Consider the following 19905-nt stretch of genomic DNA (forward strand, 5'->3'; position numbering starts at 1 on the left):
TCGTATACGTAGTAAAAAAATTTTTACTATTCGTACTAGGACTGAAGTGAGTATAACATTTCTGTTGTTTTTAGTTATATGCAACTGAGAGTATACATATAACAATTATAAACGCCTTCCGACGATTCACCACATAAGAGTCATTCAGTCTACGACATCGACTCGTGGCTATGTTGCGTTAGTATATATTGTTATGCTCAACTATTATATTCATACGACTTTCAATTGCTCAGACATTCAACTGTTTGAGATTCTCATCTGTTTGTAGTTTTCAGATGCTTTTGCTTTTCAACTGTTTCAACTCAACTATTTTCATGTTAGTAACGTGCAGCGTAAGAGAGCTGATCGCAGCACGACGACCGACTACTCCCCTCCACTCCGCACTCGAGAAAGCGTCACTGTATCAACTACGCAGCAATATAGTTGGAAGAAAACCTTACTACTACGTTATATTCATAATATGTATACTTATCTTTATGGCAATTTTGTTAAACAAATTATGAATGGTAATGCAGAACAAAAAAAAAAACATTTATTTACTCGAACTAGCAAATTCCTATGACTTCGTCTAAGTATCTAAATCTAAAAATCAACAATATTTGAAATGAATTATTTTCTTCGGTTTTTATTAACTTCCCATTAAGAAGTTATTGTAATTGGGTCGATTGGTAAAATTTGAATCACACCAAAAACAGCCCTAACGGACTTCACAAAAATATGCGCCAAGTATGAATAACGAAGACGATAATCATCGTTCATCAAGTGCGATTTCTATAAAACTTCTTTATGCGAACAACTACAAAAATGCATGAAATCATTGCAGCCAAGTATTTAAACATAAAGAATAGAAAAAAAAATTGAATTAAAAAAAAAATTTCTCTTTTTTTATAAAAATTTATTTAAACACAATTAACTTGGCGTGGCTATCAATTATATGAACCATCTAATCAATCATCGTTTTATCTACAGCTGTAAGAGCCACGCCAAGTTAATTGTGTTTAAATAAATTTTTATAAAAAAAGAGAAATTTTTTTTTAATTCAATTTTTTTTTCTATTTTCAAAATTTTAAAACGTAATAAGGCTGTCAACTATTTTCATGTATTGAATTTTTTTTTTATCTTATTATAAAGAGTTTGTCTTTGATTTATGTAGAAAATTACGTAATAATTTAACGAAAATTAAAAAACATTCCTATTTTATTTTAATAAATATAATTAATCTTTATGTTTAAATACTTGGCTGCAATGATTTCATGCATTTTTGTAGTTGTTCGCATAAAGAAGTTTTATAGAAATCGCACTTGATGAACGATGATTATCGTCTTCGTTATTCATACTTGGCGCGTATTTTTGTGAAGTCCGTTAGGGCTGTTTTTGGTGTGATTTCACGATTTTTTGTACAACAAACGGAATGTGCATCATTCGACTCCGTTACTACGACATGGAATTTTAGAACAGACATCACTATCTGTGTATAGATAGTACAGTACCAGACATAAATGCTGTTCAATTTTTCAAGGGTTCTACAGGCGATTTTCCTATACCGTCCTATAGAAAATCACACAGCATTGATGTCCGGTACTGTATAATAGTCTTCAGTCTGGTAGTATTTAACTATCAACTCAATAAAAAAAAAATTGTTATCTCCTACCGATCTTGAGATATAAACAAAATTATTGATTGAAGGACATGAATTAGTTTTCAAAAAACGTAAAACGATTTTTTTTAAAACGTCAAACCATCGGTAATACATTCTATGTATTACCTATCAACTTAAAATGTACATAAATATTTGTCGTTTTCGATACCGAAAAACTCGGTCGGCATAATACGGACACGGCATAATGACAGCGCGGAATGTACGATCGATCGTCGCGCATAACATCCACGCAGGTTCAGAATTAGAAGCGGCACCTTAAATTTTCCGGCATATTAGATTTTTGCGCCTTTTCTGATTTTAACTTATAAAATCTAAAAAGTAATAAGTGAGGAGATGTAAGTAAAATAATGAGTGCAATAATTCATATGAACACATAAATTTTAAATTCTATTCTTTAAATTTTTCCTCCTCTCTTTTTCTTCAATTTAGTAGGATACAATTTCTCTTCTATTGCATTCCCACCATCAACTTTTTTCATGAGAATTTCCTACAAATAAAAGAAAAGAAATACTTATTATGTTCAATTTTTAATTATTGTGATTAAATGTAAAAAATGGATTAGCTACCTTACTTATCATTTATGAGTCACTTAATTTTTCGTTAAACATTATAAAATAAATAACAATCTCTAGACTTTGTACACTTTGGTTTTCTTTAGGGGGAAATTGACCGTTCAGAATGAAGTCGTAAGTAGACAGAAGATTCATGCTGCATTCACATGAGAGTGAATCAAAAGTCAACAGAATAACTATTTGAATTCTTCTGTAAATCTATATTTAGAATTTTCCCAAAAACTCAATTTAAATAAAAAGTAATTTTGAAAAAAATTATTAATAATTTTAACACAATTTTAACTGTTGCGTCTTTAATGCCTTATACTAATGTACTGGAGCGACATTTGTATCAGTACTATACTGTCCTGAACATTTTGGTCATATAACATTTGTGCCCCTTTCGAAATGTGCTAGTAGTAAATTTACAATGTTGGTGGAGTAGAAACAGTTTCAACCGTTCATTGTGTTTATTTATTCAATGATCCTCTAGTACATGTATTTATTGGATATAAAGTATATTCATTATGATTAGTAGAATATTCATTGATTATTTTTTTTATTTATTTACCAAAAAAAGTATATATTTTAATTTATCTGTACCTCAAAATTATGAAAAATTCAAAAAAACATGAAAACATGATTTTAAATCTATTTAATTTTCTCCTAGTATTTTCAATAATTTGTCGAACCCGTTTCTTTTCTTTTCCAACTTCTCTTCTTCTTCTTTTTTTCTTTTTGATGTGTAATATCTGGAATAAGACATTGAACTATAAAATGACAATGTTCATTTGGTTGTACTTTACTTCATTGTTATTGCAATAAAATAACCCTTACATTTTGTTTCGCAGCTTGAGATTTTTCCCACACTACTTCTTTTTTTTTTCTTTGTAGAAACATCTATTTTAATTTTTTGTTTCGTTTGTTCATCTTTTAGTAAATTTTGTGTTCTTGTTTCGATGACCTGTAAATTGAATTTTATTAAAAAGTATTCAGAAAATCAATCACACCGATTTTTTAATATCTCTGTACAGTCACAACTATTGACAGATAAATAAAATATCTTCGTCTGACAATTTATGATTAATTTACCGCTACTATCAACTACCGTACTTACTTGATTTATGTATAGGTACGTTTGACAGAAAGGAGCATTCAACACGCTCACCAGCGCTAAAAAAACATTTATTGAAAGATGGTTGTTTTATTTAAGTAATAGGTACACGGTATATCCCCCCCCTATTGATACACTCCCCAAAACTGTATTACTTTTTATTAATTTTTTATACCAAAAAAAATTTATATTTATAATTTGGCGCCTCAGTAATTCTTTCATTTTTTACCAACATAATATTTTCCATAGTCATGCAGCAACTTCATGGTAGTAACAACTTTATAAAAAAAAGTCGTACTTTTAAGGAAAAAGATTCTTTTTACTTAGAATGCGGTCCAAGGGGCGTGGCCAATTTTGATTTTTGCAAATAAATGATTTTCAGGACACAATAGCAACTGCAATTTATTGTCGTAGCTAATTAATAGGGTTTTAAAAGATTTTTTAATAAAGTTTATGTCATTATTGCAGAGAAATTAGAAATTTAAAGGAGCATAACCTCAAAAGTGCTAATTTGAGCGGAATAGAGACACGGTAGTGCCTTCGTCACCGCTATTCATACTTGGCGCTCGAGACACTACTAAAATAAACGTGTCTCTTGATCTACAGACGTCACAGAAGATCTAAAGTGAAACAGATGTACTCAGAACGAAGTCGATCTCATTGAAAGAATAGATCGGAGTAGATCAATGTAGATCTATTTTATTTTTTCCTGTGTAGAGTTTCAACTTATTTTGAAAGAATCAACTCATACTAAGCATGCCATAATTTCACTAATAATTTTTACAAAACGCGAAAAGACACGCTGCTCATTTTCATATTTGATACATCACTAAATTTCAATATTACTAGTTGAACCTCTAGTGATTCATTAGGAATTTATCAGATATTAATGAAATGAAAACACTCTAATTAAGTTATTAAATTAGGATAAAATTCAATTATCCACTGAAATGTAATGAAATAACTACAATTTTCTTATGACTATTACGTGATTGATCAATTACATATCTTTATAAATTAAAAAATACTTGTCAAATAAAGTTTTTTCTTGTTAATTGAAAAAAAGAGAATTTCAAATGCACACATCAAAATATATTTCACACGAACTTCAAAATGCATGTTTATAGCAATTTGTATTTGAATTCCTCCTTAAGGCTGGGCTGAAGTCAGAAAGTTTCCCGGAGTTGACTTTACGCCCTCGTGTTGTACGGCAAAAGGCCGAAGCTTGACATCAACTGAAATTGAGTAGGTAACAGGGAAATCGTTCGAAAAATGATAATTTTCAGGGATGCACTACAAAAAGGGAGCCTTAGGGCACCAAGAAATTTACAAATTTTTGAATAATCTGTTTCGAGCAAGACAGAGCACAGAATATATCTATCTATCTCCGTCTTATTTTTCAGAGAAGACTGCGAGTTCGAACAGTTGACGAGCAAGCACATCCCCCACCCTCTGTTACCAAGCCTGAAGCTTATGATATCTAAACGTAAACAAAGCAAATGAAAATATGCTGGCTCTGTAGTCAGAAGATTCGACATTTATTTTACCGAACGGTGTTCGATTCCAATTGCGGCAAAATTGTTTTTTTATTTAAATTGCATGTAATTGCAATTTTATCATGCCAAAAATGAGTTTTAAATTTCAATTTTTATGTAAAATTATTTTTCAATTAATCGATGACAAATGAGAAAATATTTGAACAGAGCCATAAACTCTTTTTTTGTACAAATACATTGATAATAGCCTTTTTTAACAACTTATTAACAATAAAAAATAGTTTAAACAATCCGCGGCGAGTTCCGACACTTCACCGGCAAGCTCTACCCCCACTCTCTGCACATGTGCCCAAGCCTGCAGCTTATAATTTTTAAGCATCTTTAACATTATTGAGACCATAATAGCTCAGTGGTTAGAGCACCAGTCTTTTATTTTGCTGGGCAAGGTTCGATCCCAGTCATAGGCAATTGTTTTTTCTTTTTTTTGCTTAAGTGACTTTATATACTTATAAATTAATTCATATATTTGATTAAATTATTCTTCCAATTAATTACGGAGAACAACTTGTTTTTCTGAAAATAAGCTGAGGGTGAGGAACGAGTTACTATGAATTCTCTTTTTTCGAAAGTGTTGTCTTTAAAAGACAATAGGAATTGATTTTGAACTTATATAAACCAATTATTGTATTTATATAAAATTTTAATGAAAAAAAAAGGAAGAAAAAAATTGGCTATGACTGGGATCGAACCCTAATCGGTAAAATGAAAGCTTGGTGTTCTACTCACAGAGCTAACACATCATCTCTGACATTATGTTTATGTTTATAAATTGTATAATGCAGGCTTGAGTACGAAGGGTAGGGATAGAGTTTGCCGGCGAAGTGTCGGAAATCCCCGTGGATTATTTCAACTACTTCTAAATATTTCTAAATTGCTTAAAAAAAAGCTACGTTCATATAGCTATAGTAAAAAAAGTGTTTATAACCCTGTTCATATGTTTTCCGACTCGGCGTCGATCAATTACATAAATAATTGAGAAAAAAAAATCAAATCGTTGTAAACAATTACTTTTGGCATGTTAATATTATAATTACATGCAAATCTAACAAATAAAAGAGAAAACAAAAACTTTATCATGACTGGAATCGAACCCTGCCTAGCAAAATAAAAGACCGATGCTGTAACCACTGAGCTGTTATGGTTCCAATACGCTTATATATGCTTAAAAATTATAAGCTGCAGGCTTGGGCACAGAGAGTGGGGGTGAAGCTTGCCGGGAAAGTGCCGAAACTCGCCACAGATTGTTTAAACTACTTTTCAATGTTAATAATAATATGATTAACTTGTTTATAACATAACATTGTTAATACATGTAAAGATGTATAAGTTGTTAAGGCTGGGCTGAAGTCAGAAAGGCGACTGATTCCCCCTATCCAAATACATGGGATCGGGAAATTTCTAATTTCTTCGCCAATTTACAATTATTTCTATAAAATTAGGTACCAAATTACAGAGGAATTAATGCCGGACTGACGTAAACAACAATTTTTTGTATATAGTGAATATTTTTATTAAAAAAATTAGAAAGAATAATGAAAAAATTATGAATTGACTTGCCGCGCTTAAATTTCAAGATGGCGGCCACATCATTCAGATGAAAAATCACTAATTATTTCATTTTTATACGTTTTTCGCCCAAAATTCGTGTTTGCGTCAGTCCTTGCCACCTGTCTGAATGTTAAAAAAATCAATTCATAGTATAAAATTGAATAATTTAGAAATAATTAGAAATCTTGTATTCCAGATGATATTCTCCGAAAAATTAGTTTGAAAAAATTCTGATAGGTGACAGCATTATGCTCGCAGATGACCTCAGTCATTCATATCGAAAAAATGCTCAATCCGTATCCAGAACTGATGGTGCCCTGCATTTTGGCGAGTAAATTCTGTATGTGTGTGTACGGGTAATATATGTATGTGATGTAAACATAGTGTATCACTTTACAATGCCCTACACTTTGATGACTATTGCAGTTAGGATAAATAAAAATGATGATACTCATTTAACATTAATTAATATAATACCTGCAAATAACTTCAAATACATATATTCATCCATTATTATCATTTTTATTAGGTATAAATGTTAATAAGGGAGCTCAATTCCAAATCGGCGTATCCAAGCATGTAGTGTGAAAACAAATATACATTATCTCAATATCGAGATTATGCTGGCCATGTGGTTAGGGCGTCAGAGTTCTATTTTGCCGGGCAGGGTTCGATCCCAGTCATAACCAATTTTTTTTTTCTACTTTATTCGTTAGATTAGCATGTAATTATAATATTGACATGCTATAATTAATCTTTTATAACAATTTGATTTTTTTTTCTCTTTATTCATTGAATTTATTGACGCTAAGTCGAAAAATATTTGAACAGAGCCATAAACTTTCTTTTTGTATAAATACATTGATAATAGCCTGTGTTTAACAACTGATACATCTTTACATGTATTAACAATGTTATGTTATTAACAAGTTAATCATATTATTATCAACATTGAAAAGTAGTTTAAACAATCCGTGGCCAGTCCCGGCACTTCGCTGGCAAGCTCTACCCCCACTCTCTATGCCCAAGCCTGCAGCTTATAATTTTTGAGCATATATAAATGTTTTGTAATCATAATAGCTCGGTGGTTAGCGCATCGGTCTTTCATTTTGATGGGCAGGGTTCGATTCCAGTCATGATAAAGTTTTTTTTTCTTTTTCATTTGTTAGATTTGCATGTAATTATAATATTAACATGCTAAAATGAATTCTTACCAACGATTTGATTTTTTTTTCTCAATTATTTATGTAATTTATCGACGCCGAGTCGGAAAACATGAACAGGGTTATAAACACTTTTTTTACTATATCTATATGAACGTAGCTTTTTTTTAAGCAATTTAGAAATATTTAGAAGTAGTTGAAATAATCCACGGGGATTTCCGGCACTTCGCCGGCAAGCTCTATCCCCACCTTTCGTACTCAAGCCTGCATTATACAATTTATAAACATAAACATGATGTCAGAGATAATATGTTAGCTCTGTAGGTAGAACACCAAGCTTTCATTTTACCGATTAGGGTTCGATCCCAGTTATAGCCAATTTTTTTTTTTCATTAAAATTTTATATAAATACAATAATTGGTTGTTTGTATAAGTTCAAAATCAATTCCTAGTGTCTTTTAAAGACAACATTTTCTAAGAAAGAGAATTCATAGTAACTCGTTTCTCACCCTCAGCTTATTTTCAGAAAAACAAGTTTTTTTTCGTAATTAATTGGAAGAATAATGTAATAAAATATATGAATTAATTTATAAGTATATAAAGTCACTTGAACAAGAAACAGAAAAAAAAATTGCCTATGACTGGGATCGAACCCTGCCCAGCAAAATAAAAGGTCGGGGCTCTAACCATTGAGCTATTATAGTTCCAATTATATAAACGATGCTTGAAAATTATAAGCTACAGGCTTGGGCACAGAAAGTGGGGGTCGAGCTTGCCGGCGAAGTATCGGAACTCGCCGCGGATTGTTTAAACAATTTTTTATTGTTAATAAGTTGTTAAAAAAGGCTATTATCAATGTATTTGTACAAAAAAAGGTTAATGGCCCTGTTCAAATATTTTCTCATTTGTCATTGATTAATTGAAAAAAAAATTTTACATAAAAATTGAAATTTAAAACTCATGTTTGGCATGATAAAATTGCAATTACATGCAATTTAAATAAAAAAAAAATTTTGCCGCAATTGGAATCGAACACCGTTCGGTAAAATAACTGGCGAACCTTCTGACTATAGAGCTAGCATATTTTCATTTGCTTTGTTTACGTTTAGATATCGTAAGCTTCAGGCTTAGTAACAGAGGGTGGGGAATGTGCTTGCTCGTCAACTGTTCGAACTCGCAGTCTTCTCTGAAAAATAAGACGGAGATAGATAGATATATTTTGTGCTCTGTCTTGCTCGGAACAGATTATTCTGAAATTTGTAAATTTCTTGGTACCCTAAGGCTCCCTTTTTGTAGTGCATCCCTGAAAATTATCATTTTTCGAACGATTTCTCTGTTACCTACTCAATTTCAATTGATATCGAGCTTCGGCTTTTCGCCGCACAACGTGAGGGCGTAAAGTCAACTCCGGGAAACTTTCTGACTTCAGCCCAGCCTTAAACACAGGCTATTATCAATGCATTTATACAAAAAAAAAGTTTATGGCTCTGTTCAAATATTTTCTGACTTAGTGTCAATAAATTCAATGAGTAAAGAGAAAAAAAAATCAAATCATTATAATGGATCAATTATGGCATGTCAATATTATAATTACATGCTAATCTAACGAATAAAGTAGAAAAAAAAGTGATTATGACTAGGATCGAACCCTGCCCGGCAAAATAGAACTCTGACGCTCTAACCACATGGCCAGCATAATCTCGATATTGAGTTTATGTGTATTTGTTTTTATACTACATGCTTGGATACGCCGACTCGGAATTGAGCTTTTTGATTAACATTTATACCTAATAAAAATGATAATAATGGATGAATATTTGTTGAAGTTATTTTCAGGTATTATATTAATTAATGTTAAATGAGTATCATCATTTTTATTTATTCTAACTGCAATAGTCATCAAAGTATAAGGCATTGTAAAGTGATACACTATGTTTACATCACATACATATATTACCCGTACACACACATACAGAATTTACTCGCCAAAATGCAGGGCACCATCAGTTCTGGATACGGATTGAGCATTTTTTCAATATGAATGACTGAGGTCATCTGCGAGCATAATGCTGTCACCTATCAGAATTTTTTCAAACTAATTTTCCGGAGAATATCATCTGGAATACAAGATTTCTAATTATTTCTAAATTATTCAATTTTATACTATGAATTGATTTTTTTGACATTCAGACAGGTGGCAAGGACTGACGCAAACACGAATTTTGGGCGAAAAACGTATAAAAATGAAATAATTAGTGATTTTTCATCTGAATGATGTGGCCGCCATCTTGAAATTTAAGCGCGGCAAGTCAATTCATAATTTTTTCATTATTCTTTCTAATTTTTTTAATAAAAATATTCACTATATACAAAAAATTGTTGTTTACGTCAGTCCGGCATTAATTTTTCTGTAATTTGGTACCTAATTTTATAGAAATAATCGTAAATTGGCGAAGAAATTAGAAATTTCCCGAACCCATATATTTGGATAGGGGGAATCAGTCGCCTTTCTGACTTCAGCCCAGCCTTAATGAATTCTACTATACCAACAGTTAAAGTTACATACCGATAATCGGTAATTTTCTTGATGTTTCACTAGGTCAGATCTATATTCTGGACTACTCCATGACACCTGGCCGAGTCCGGAGTCAATTGTTTACGCATATTTTTTACTCGTAAATTAAAGTAATTGGATCAACGTACAATTGTAGTATTGTGACTATTATTAATTGCAAAAAAGTTCATAAGTGCAAAGTGTAAATAAATTATAAACATGACTTATGTTAATTCATGGGAAGAATTTGTAAAAGGTGCAGAGAGGTTATATCTCCAAGATCCATTAAAAGTAATTGTTTAATTGTTTAATCAATATTATAGATATAATAGTGTTTATAATATAATCGACTCATTACTATTCTATCTATTTTATAATAAATTTTTGTTTTTGAAAATTAATTTAATCATCATAATTCCAGGCACGTTATACTATGAAATACTGTCACAATAAAGGAACTTTGTGTTTAAAACTTACAGACAATCGAACGGTAAATGTTTTCGAAATTTCTATTCAAACAATTGTAAAAAAAATTGTGTAATTTTATAAAAATCAATATTATTTATTTTATATCTTCTTACAGTGTCTACAATACAAAACAGAGATTGCTCAGGATTTAAAAAAAATGGAAAAATTCATAGGCCATCTCATGAGGCATATGGCATCTAAAGAAGTTTAAATCATACACATATGGGAAAAGTTGGGATTATATTTTTAATAAAAACACAATCGTATCGATTAGCATGAGTTCTTTATTAATCCTATGACTAGTAGGATTTGTGATATTTTATCATAATATACTAGGAATTTTTTACTGTTAAAAATCCATGAAAATGTACAAAAAACGAATAATTTATAATATTGAACATTTCATGATATAAAGGCAGAGGATCCAGATTCATTTTGTGAAATTTTTAGGCCGTCTTGTAAGAGTCCTATAACATTGAAAAATTTATTATTATTCATTATTATTTTAATTTATTTTGTACATTATATTTTATTTTAATGATTATTTATATTGTTAAAAATAATCATTAAGAATAAAAATAAAAATGTATTATTACTTACGATAATATAGGTTGAAGAACCGCATCTAAAGTTGCATCAATTGGCAAAACTTCTTGATTTGAAGATAGATCATAAATTCCTTCGCTCTTAAGCTGTAGATGTGGCTACATTAAAGTAAGTTACATCACTAAAGTAATTATTTATAAATTATATGTACGAATATAATTACGATTGAGTTCTTGAATTTTTATAAACCATTCTACTTGTAACGAAATTAGTCAAATAATATTGCTCAATAGATTTTTTTGTTTTTAAATGATATATGTTTTATTTTATAACTTCCGATTTATGTTCAAAGTATATTATATCATTTTAAATTTTGTCTGATATAGTTTGTCTCAAAATTCATGAGCTCTTACTAATGATTATTATTGCTTTTCTACTTAAAAAAATACCATGAGACTCATAACTGTTGTAAATTATTGTTGATCGGAAAAATATTAAATACTCATTAGTCTTCCACGATGAATGGATTAATATGTTATTATAATATTATGTTTTTTTCTGTTATACTATCAATAAATTGTTGAGACTGAGGTAAGATATACACACGTTATTTGTAAATTAATTCAGTTATTTTTTCATACGGATAGTTAATAAAACATACCGGTTTTGTTATTTTTGTGCTATCAGCAGAACTTGAACAGCAACTTGAAAAATCCTGGGTTGTACTTTCACCCAATCCACTGTCAGCATTACTTCCAATCAATATTCTGCTATTACGCATAGTGGAATCATAATCCTTCCTTTGATTATGAAAAGTTCGCGTTGTAGTGTAATTTGGTTCAAAGCCACTGGATCGTGTCGATAGTAAATCATAATTTCCTTCGCGTCTATGTGGAACATGTTTATCCTTCTTGTCGAAAGTTCCAATAGCTCTGAAAGTTAATCTTTGGCTACATTCAATTTATTTACCATTGCCATAAATATTTATTAACAAAAATATTGATTTTTTTTTGTTTGAATTTTACATATTTTAATTTTTTTTATTCATTCATTTTCTTAAATTGATGAAAATAATGAAAATCACTTAATCTCTGTGGTATACCACAACCATGATCCATGATAGTGCACTAGCGTGGGAAATAAATACACAGGTGCAATACGACTGTCGTTAATCAGTAATTTATTACAGTACTCATGCTTCAAATAAATAAGGGCATGCTTATCAATTAAATAATTTACATGCTTGAAATAAATTAATAAAATTAAATTTTAATTAATAATTATGATTCATGCACAATACGATAATGATAGATTTTTATTGTAATTATTCTTTTAAACAATGACTATAGATCCAGTTTCATCCTCCATTGGAGGATGGCTGAAGTGTGTGGATGTCTTCTTGAGATCATCGTACCTAACTGAAGATGTTGTATCAATGTCTAAACGTAAATTACTAGACAATGAATAGTTTTGAGAGATTGCTTGCGTTTGTACTACAGTATAAGGAATTTCTCGTCGTTGTTGCTCAGTCATTCCTGTTGTATCGATGAGCCCAAACTCGAAATGTCTGAAACAATACTTTCAACATTAAATATTGTTACATTTTTTTTAAATTAAATATTATTGTTCATTCATATTATATAGAACGAATGATCATGATAATTAAATAATTCATGAAGTCAAGATCAATGATATCAAATATGAGGTGCTAATTATCACCATCTTCTTTATTAGTTTTATTTTATAACATTTTATTTATTATTTATTCTTAATTTTTAATAACACAAATTAATATGATCAGTCTTTCTAATATATTTCAAAAACAAAAACTCACTTTCTAAGTTCGTGTGGTAATTTTTGTGACGGACTTCTATGCCTACTTCTGTGACGTCTCCTTGGTTCCGTATGACTTACCTAAAATTATTAATAGTCAGATAAATTTCAATTTTTTCTGTCTATTAATACTATTAATACTAATCAACATATTTTTATCATCAAAACTCGTTTTATTATTATAGTAACTTTTAAGCTTAATACAAAGGGCATATTTACTTTATTACTTTTTTTTCTAATCAAAAATGCAATCAAAAACGATTCTTTAGTTAGATATAATTAAGTTATAAACAAATTCTAGTATTTTTGCAGAAAAAAAAGTTTTATAACTCTTTTGATTTACCACAAGCGTTCATCAGTTATTAAAGTGTTATTTAATGTTATATCTGTTTTATTAAAGCCATAAAATTTTTATATTCTTTAAGAAATGAAATGTTCTGTTTTTAGGGAGTATCATACAATAGGAAGATTTCAAATGAATTTCAATTAAGAGTTAATAAATTATAGTATCAAAAGTAAAATAAAATTTATGCTGTTAATACTACCAATTATTGTAACGCAATAAAATTGATAACATAATTTTCATCATCAACATCTATATAGTTTGATTAAAATTAATCGAATAAGTTAATATTAAGCAAGGAAATATTTTCAAATGATGTTATTTTAGAACAACTTTAATTATAATCTACATCTTTCAATTGGTTTACATTTACCACTGCTCTTTGGACTCCTTCAGCCTTTTGTTTTTGAACTTCTCTCCATTGTGGTTCTGAATCAACCAGTTCATGGCTAAAAAAAATATAAATATCAGTAACGTATTTAAGATCAATGAGAGAAGTAATCTCATCAACAAAGGAACCAATATAAGGAAATTACCGTGAATTTCGAGAGCTTCTATGCTTCCGGCGATGCTTCCGATGACCGGATCTACTATCAGATCCTCTGGAGAGTTCGGATTCACAATCTGAATGTCTACTATGACGTCTGTGACTATGACTATGACTTCTTCTACGATGACCACTACGACTATGACTGTCACCGGAGCTTTGACTTTCCACGGAACTGCTTCGTCTGTGTATTCGGTTAAGCATCTGTAAATATGAGAAAAGTATAAGTTTCAAAAATTTAATCTATTTAGAATCTCAATAGCAAAGTAAAATGAATAAATTCCGTATAACCACAAAGAGAAGCTAAACTTTTGACCTTTTGAGGTAAAGTTTGTGAATGATCCTAGACAGTTTGGAAAAAAGCGTCTTTAAAATCTAAAAGCATGATTTGTCAAGGACTTATATTACTTTAAGTGCACTTGTATTTCCAATAGTAATATCTATTTGTGAATGAAATTGTTAATTTCACTTTTGAAGAACATAAAGTCTTTTATTATTATTAAAATATTAATTAAGGATAAATACACCAATACTTAACATTTTAAACATAAAATTGTATTGAAAAATAATAATGAAAAGTAAAATTATTGAATTGGGATAACGGTCATTTTGCAATTGAATTAAATTATTTTTGTAATATTTATATTTTGTATAAAAACTCTAGTCTCCTAAAAGATATGCAAGAAAAAAATAAAAGTCATGGTCACCAGTATTTTTTGCGAATTTGCACACATTATTAATTATATTAAGCATAAAATTAGTCTATTTAAAATTGATCTAATTGAAAAATTTTGGTAGAAAATATTTTATATTTCCAGTATAGAGCATTGATGCTTTTACCTTAATAATTTATTTATTAACAAAAATAAATCTGTTGAACAATGAAGCGTGGCTTGAAGATGCTATTGAAAGTATTACTTTATCCAAATCAAATATTGATGAAATAAAATCAGATTGAGATATTTTCATCTCTTGAAATTGTTTACAAAACTATAAAATATATGTAAAATTAAGGAAATAAAAATCAATTCATTAAAGTCCTTTAAACATCATAGATAAAAGTAAGGACTACCTTCTGAATTCATATTGAATAAAAATTAGACTTGAAAATTAATTGAAAGTCTTTTTGATCAATAGTAAAATAATTCTTGATTCCATTTCTAATAAATATATTTGAATTTATGAATTCACTTTTTAAGATTGAAATCGTAGCTTTGTTTTGATTGCTTCATGATTTTATACTAATTAATTTCACTTTCATTTGTGAATATCATAGAATTTTGATTTCTATGTTCAATTCCAGTTAAAATTGATGAGAAAAAGTTTAATAAATGAGAAAAATAAAAAAGAATTCAATGACGAACTTATTCCTTTTAATTTGTTCTCTCAATCATTGTAATACTATGTATTTTCATTGAATTGCTGGTTTCTAAAGTTTAACTCGACTTCTTGATTTCAACTGTTCATCAGCAATGAAAATATTATCTTGAAACCTTCTATAGTAAATTAACGTCAAAGATCTTGTCTCTTTTTGAATACATCTTTTCATCAGTGTTTCTTTAATTGAATAAACTGTTTAACGTAATTTAGGGTAACTTGTATTATTTTAGAAGGTAGATTTGTAAATATAGAAATATTACTGGAGATTTTCCCTGTCATAAAAGATTTGCTATTTCATTTAATAAAGGTTTTAAACCTTTTTTAATATTTCTTTGAGTTAATGTTACGTCATATTTTACAATATTCTTATTCATATTATCAAATTCAATTTATTATAACGTTTTGCGTGAGAATTTATTTATCGTTTATTCCGAGACATCTCTTTAAAGAATATCTTCATTATAAAATCTTACGTACAGTAAAAACAAAAAAATGAATACTATTTTAAAAATTTATTCGATAATTTTAAAATAAAATTTTCTTGGTATTTATTAGTTGCAGAACTTTGAAATATTTATAATATGCTCAAAAAAATATTGAATTGTCCTGTAAGATGAATATTCGCTTAAGTGAATGCTTAAGAAATTTATCGTGAAAATTTTTTCTCCTAAGATCTCTAAGGAATTAATTTAATACGAAGAATGATGGATTGATGAAATAAAATGCTTCAAACTACAAAAACTGATGTAATAAAAATCTCTGCAACAATATCCTGGCATGAGTTTAATAAAAAAAAAATTTAATTTCAACAAAACTGTGAAGTTTCTATAAATTTTTAATAATAATTACATTCATCCAATAATATTGATCAATACAATGACACTAACTGCTTCTTAATATTCCTTTGAACTCAATTTATAAAATGTTTTACAATTGTTCTAATGGTTAACACCATTATTAAAATAAATTTTGTAATTTTATAAATAAATTTAAATATACTATGGAGTATTATGAAAACTATTTTTCAAGCTTTCTCTTATACAATGCTGTAAGATACTCCATTCTAATCAGATAAAGAATATTTACAAATTTTCTTGTTCGTCCAACAGTTTCAAAGTTATAGTGAGTTGAAAAGTGCCTGGGGTTATTTTGACCCTATTTGCGCTGATAAGTTCTACACTAAGGCTAGTGCTCTGAGAGTTATAACATAAAATTCTACCAACGTGATATATATTTTAATACACTTTCGAACAATTAGTGCCATGTATTTTTTAAAGTTAATTGTTTGAAATATTAAATCTATCAGTTGCATAGAAATATTAAAGTTTTAAGATCTGCTTTCCGTACCTAATGTTCTTTTCAATTATTTAAAAAACTTTCAGTATTCAAAATGAAAAAATAAAAAATTTACGTTTTAGACATATTTTAAAATTAAATTAGGTAAATAAAGTACATCAATATTATAGACTAGTATATCTGCATCTGTTTATATCATTGATTATAGTTTCAACCTATTCTAAAGCAAAGCAGCTCAAACACAAATTTTTTTATACACATTTAAGTGAAGTATTGTAAAATTTTCTTGAATGTTAAACTACTAAAGAGTTTTTGCAAATTTTAGATATATTTATTAATTTTAATCTTATTGTTCTCATCATATTTATCTTGATGCCATTACCATTCAACAGATTTTTATTAATTTGTACATTCTTTGCCATTATTTTTGTTGAGATTAAAAATTTAATATTACGACTATTATTTGTTGAGAAGAAGAAATAAACCTTGAATGAAGTTTTCCAGTTTAATAAAAAAAAGAGTTATTGACATTTTCCCACTTTTTGTGTCGACATTTACAGAAAATTATCAATCTTAAAGATTCAACTTTATTTAATTTTTTTTAAAAATCCATCTTTTCATCTATTTGCTCTCGATTTTATTATTTATTCTCCCACATCATTTTTTATATCTTTATTTCAAAAATTTTTTAAAAACACTATGAATACGTTATTTGATATTCATGAGTAAAACTTTTTTTAACTACTTTTATTATTAATACTTCCATTTGTATCTATTTATTAATAATTTAATATAAATGATAAATTTAAATTTGCAATAATTTAAAAACTGGAATATGTTTCATTCAATAAATCACATGATCAAACGTAAAACTCTGTAATAATTTTTAAATTACAAATTTCACGTCACAATCGTTCCGAAATCCATTTATTTCTCTTTACTATTTCAAAACTGTCATATCTGTAATTATCTGAAACTAAAATTTATCCAATTCTCTTTGACTAAAATATAACCCAACCAACATTTATTCTGGTAGAGAATTTTTGTTAAAAGCAAATAAGAGAATAAATAAATGAAACTTACTCCAGGAGCTGTCCCAGCAGACCGAACAGATCGAGGACTTGAAGAAGTATAAAGACTTCGAGATTGAGTCCATGGTGCGCTCCGAATACTCCTGGGACTGGAATTACTAATGTGTCTGGTATTGCAGTTTGCAGAATTGATAGATGTGTTTCGATCGACTGCAGGTGTTTCAATAAATGGTCTCACCATTTCCTGACCTTCTACTATTCGTCGTTGAGCACGACGACTTGGAGTACGTTGAAAAACTGGGGGAGGATTTCGTCGAATTGAACCTTGTTGATGTTTTTCAGAAGGTGGACTGTATGATCGAAAACGTGAATATGGACTCATAGGGGGTGGTCCTGTAGCCATTAATCTGAAGAATGCTTGATGCTCTTGACAACATTTCCAAAGATGTCGACAAGCACCTTTCGAAGGGGTTTCAAATCCATGCGTACGCTCTTCAGAGTTTTTCTCGCTCACACGAAGCATAAAATATCTACCCTAAATTATAAAATTTTTTTAAATAATTTTTTAATAATAACACTACTTAATACTAGGGTGTCTCATAAGTAATGTCGGTTTCCAAAAAAAAAGTGTACATTGAAAATCGACATTATTTATGAGACACCCTGATAATACTGCAAATGCTGTATATATGGAATAATACACATAAGTATATAATTTAGTCCAAATTTGTAAAAATATCACAAATAACACACTTTTCAGCACGAGAAAGTATACATAATTGCTATGAAACTTGTAACACCTAAATTTTCTCAAGGCGAGTCCCCAAGAAAATTCCCGCCCCAATTTAACAATTTATCTAAATTCTATGGCCCAGGATTCTATGGCGGATGCGTTACAAAGTAAATTCTCTAGACACCAATTAAAATCCAATTTCAACTTTATTATATAAACTATTTACAACATATATGTATTCTATTCTAGATTTCCAATTGTACAGTTTTACAAAGTAAACTTTCACTTAGGTGCCGTTATACTCGAGAGAGAGAGAGTTGCTATCTTAAAATCCCACCCAGAAGTGTCTACCCCGTGGCCTAATCTCTCGTTGGTCGGGCTACAACCCAGACCGGGATACTCGAAGAGCTAACAACTCTTCGAGGGAAGGCTACAACCTTGCCTGAATAATCGACGAGCTACAACTCGTCGACGAAGAGCTCCAACTCTTCTAGGGGGTATAGGTGTGAGCTACGACTCTTCACCTTCTAACTCTAGAACCCTATCTAAGTGAGAACGAGCTACAACTCGTCCGGGATACTCGAAGAGCTAACAACTCTTCGAGGGAAGGCTACAACCTTGCCTGAATAGCTGACGAGCTACAACTCGTCAGCGAGGAGCTTCGACTCCTACACGGTTCAAGATCGTGAGCTCCAACTCTCGATCGCTAGCTAAAACCAAGAGCACCAACTCTTGGCTGGAAGGCTTCAACCCTCCAATTCCTATTTTCGGAAAGCTTCTACTCTCCGGGGCAACTAAAAGGCTACAACCCTTTAGCCAGAGCTACAACTCTGTATTGTACGACGTGAGCTACTACTCTCGTCGGTCTCGTTGGTCTAGTACCTCGGAGACAGGTGAAGTGACGATCTCCGCAAAATCCAGCTCTTTTATACTGTTTGACTCCGCCCACTTTGCTATCCCCCACCACTATTGTGGTGGGTTGCGTGGGGAAGTCGTCATGGCAACAAGATCATCACAATTACTCTCTCTCTCAGATCTATTACGTTTCTTATGACCCTCTCTCTCTAATACATGGTATTAATAGGCTTCGCCGATAATTTAAATTTCGCGCTATTTCTCATGGGTCGATAAAATGATTTTACTGATTATCGATTCATCAGACCAATTAATTTTCTATAATATCGGCCTTAAAAATGTAACTTCGTTACAAACTTTACATTCGAATTGATTTTAATATCTTGAATTAACAATAATATGTAACAGATAATTCTGGTAATGTTTCGAAATAATTTCATAAATGAATTATAATTTATAGAGTTCTTGGAAACCAAATTTTTTATTTAAAAAATTATGTTGACTCACTACTGTTAATAATGTCAAATAGTGAACAGTGAAATCTCTTTTTGAATTTTAATTCTTTGTTTTTAATCAAGAATTTATCTCTAAGATCTAAAGTGAATAGTACGAGTTTATTTAAAAAAACGGATTATGTCATCATACTTCAGAGTAAGTCACAAAAAAAGGAGACACTTAAGAAGTACATAAAAATGACTAGAAGAAAACTACCCACTTAAGTACATAC

The 19905-nt window shown here is 29.8% G+C and overlaps 2 protein-coding genes and 1 long non-coding RNA gene across 7 annotated transcripts in view; 1 reads left to right on the forward strand and 2 right to left on the reverse strand.

Annotated features, from left to right (window-relative positions):
• Nucleotides 1-2887: 2887 nt before the first annotated feature.
• On the reverse strand, nucleotides 2888-3916 carry LOC118066369 (uncharacterized). Its single transcript, XR_004690236.1, has 3 exons — nucleotides 3822-3916; nucleotides 3329-3384; nucleotides 2888-3175 (listed from the first exon to the last, which is right to left on the reverse strand). It is a non-coding gene; the product is annotated as an uncharacterized lncRNA (long non-coding RNA).
• A 6303-nt stretch (nucleotides 3917-10219) lies between these two features.
• Srp9 (signal recognition particle 9) lies at nucleotides 10220-10887 on the forward strand. The gene is made up of 3 exons (XM_035082354.1): nucleotides 10220-10437; nucleotides 10568-10636; nucleotides 10730-10887. The coding sequence occupies exons 1-3, from the start codon at nucleotides 10366-10368 to the stop codon at nucleotides 10823-10825; spliced, it is 237 nt and encodes a 78-aa protein (XP_034938245.1). The 5' UTR covers nucleotides 10220-10365; the 3' UTR covers nucleotides 10826-10887.
• Nucleotides 10888-10945: 58 nt separating this feature from the next.
• Nucleotides 10946-19905, reverse strand: part of LOC118066360 (band 4.1-like protein 4) — a 55874-nt gene continuing 46914 nt past the window's right edge. For 3 of the 5 annotated variants that reach the window (XM_035082350.1, XM_035082352.1, XM_035082348.1), the window contains exons 9-16: nucleotides 17643-18125; nucleotides 13873-14087; nucleotides 13704-13785; nucleotides 12995-13074; nucleotides 12575-12727; nucleotides 11822-12092; nucleotides 11215-11318; nucleotides 10946-11081 (exon numbers count right to left, since the gene is read on the reverse strand). In XM_035082350.1, coding sequence (XP_034938241.1) covers nucleotides 11045-11081; nucleotides 11215-11318; nucleotides 11822-12092; nucleotides 12575-12727; nucleotides 12995-13074; nucleotides 13704-13785; nucleotides 13873-14087; nucleotides 17643-18125 — 1425 coding nt within the window. In that variant the 3' untranslated portion in view covers nucleotides 10946-11044. The remainder of the gene's footprint in view (nucleotides 11082-11214; nucleotides 11319-11821; nucleotides 12093-12574; nucleotides 12728-12994; nucleotides 13075-13703; nucleotides 13786-13872; nucleotides 14088-17642; nucleotides 18126-19905) is intronic. The other 2 variants (XM_035082353.1, XM_035082351.1) reach the window with 1 other exon arrangement.

Source organism: Chelonus insularis, unplaced genomic scaffold (genome assembly GCF_013357705.1).
Source record: "Chelonus insularis isolate UGA/USDA-ARS -01 unplaced genomic scaffold, ASM1335770v1 contig_33_pilon, whole genome shotgun sequence".
Classification (NCBI taxonomy): domain Eukaryota; kingdom Metazoa; phylum Arthropoda; class Insecta; order Hymenoptera; family Braconidae; genus Chelonus; species Chelonus insularis.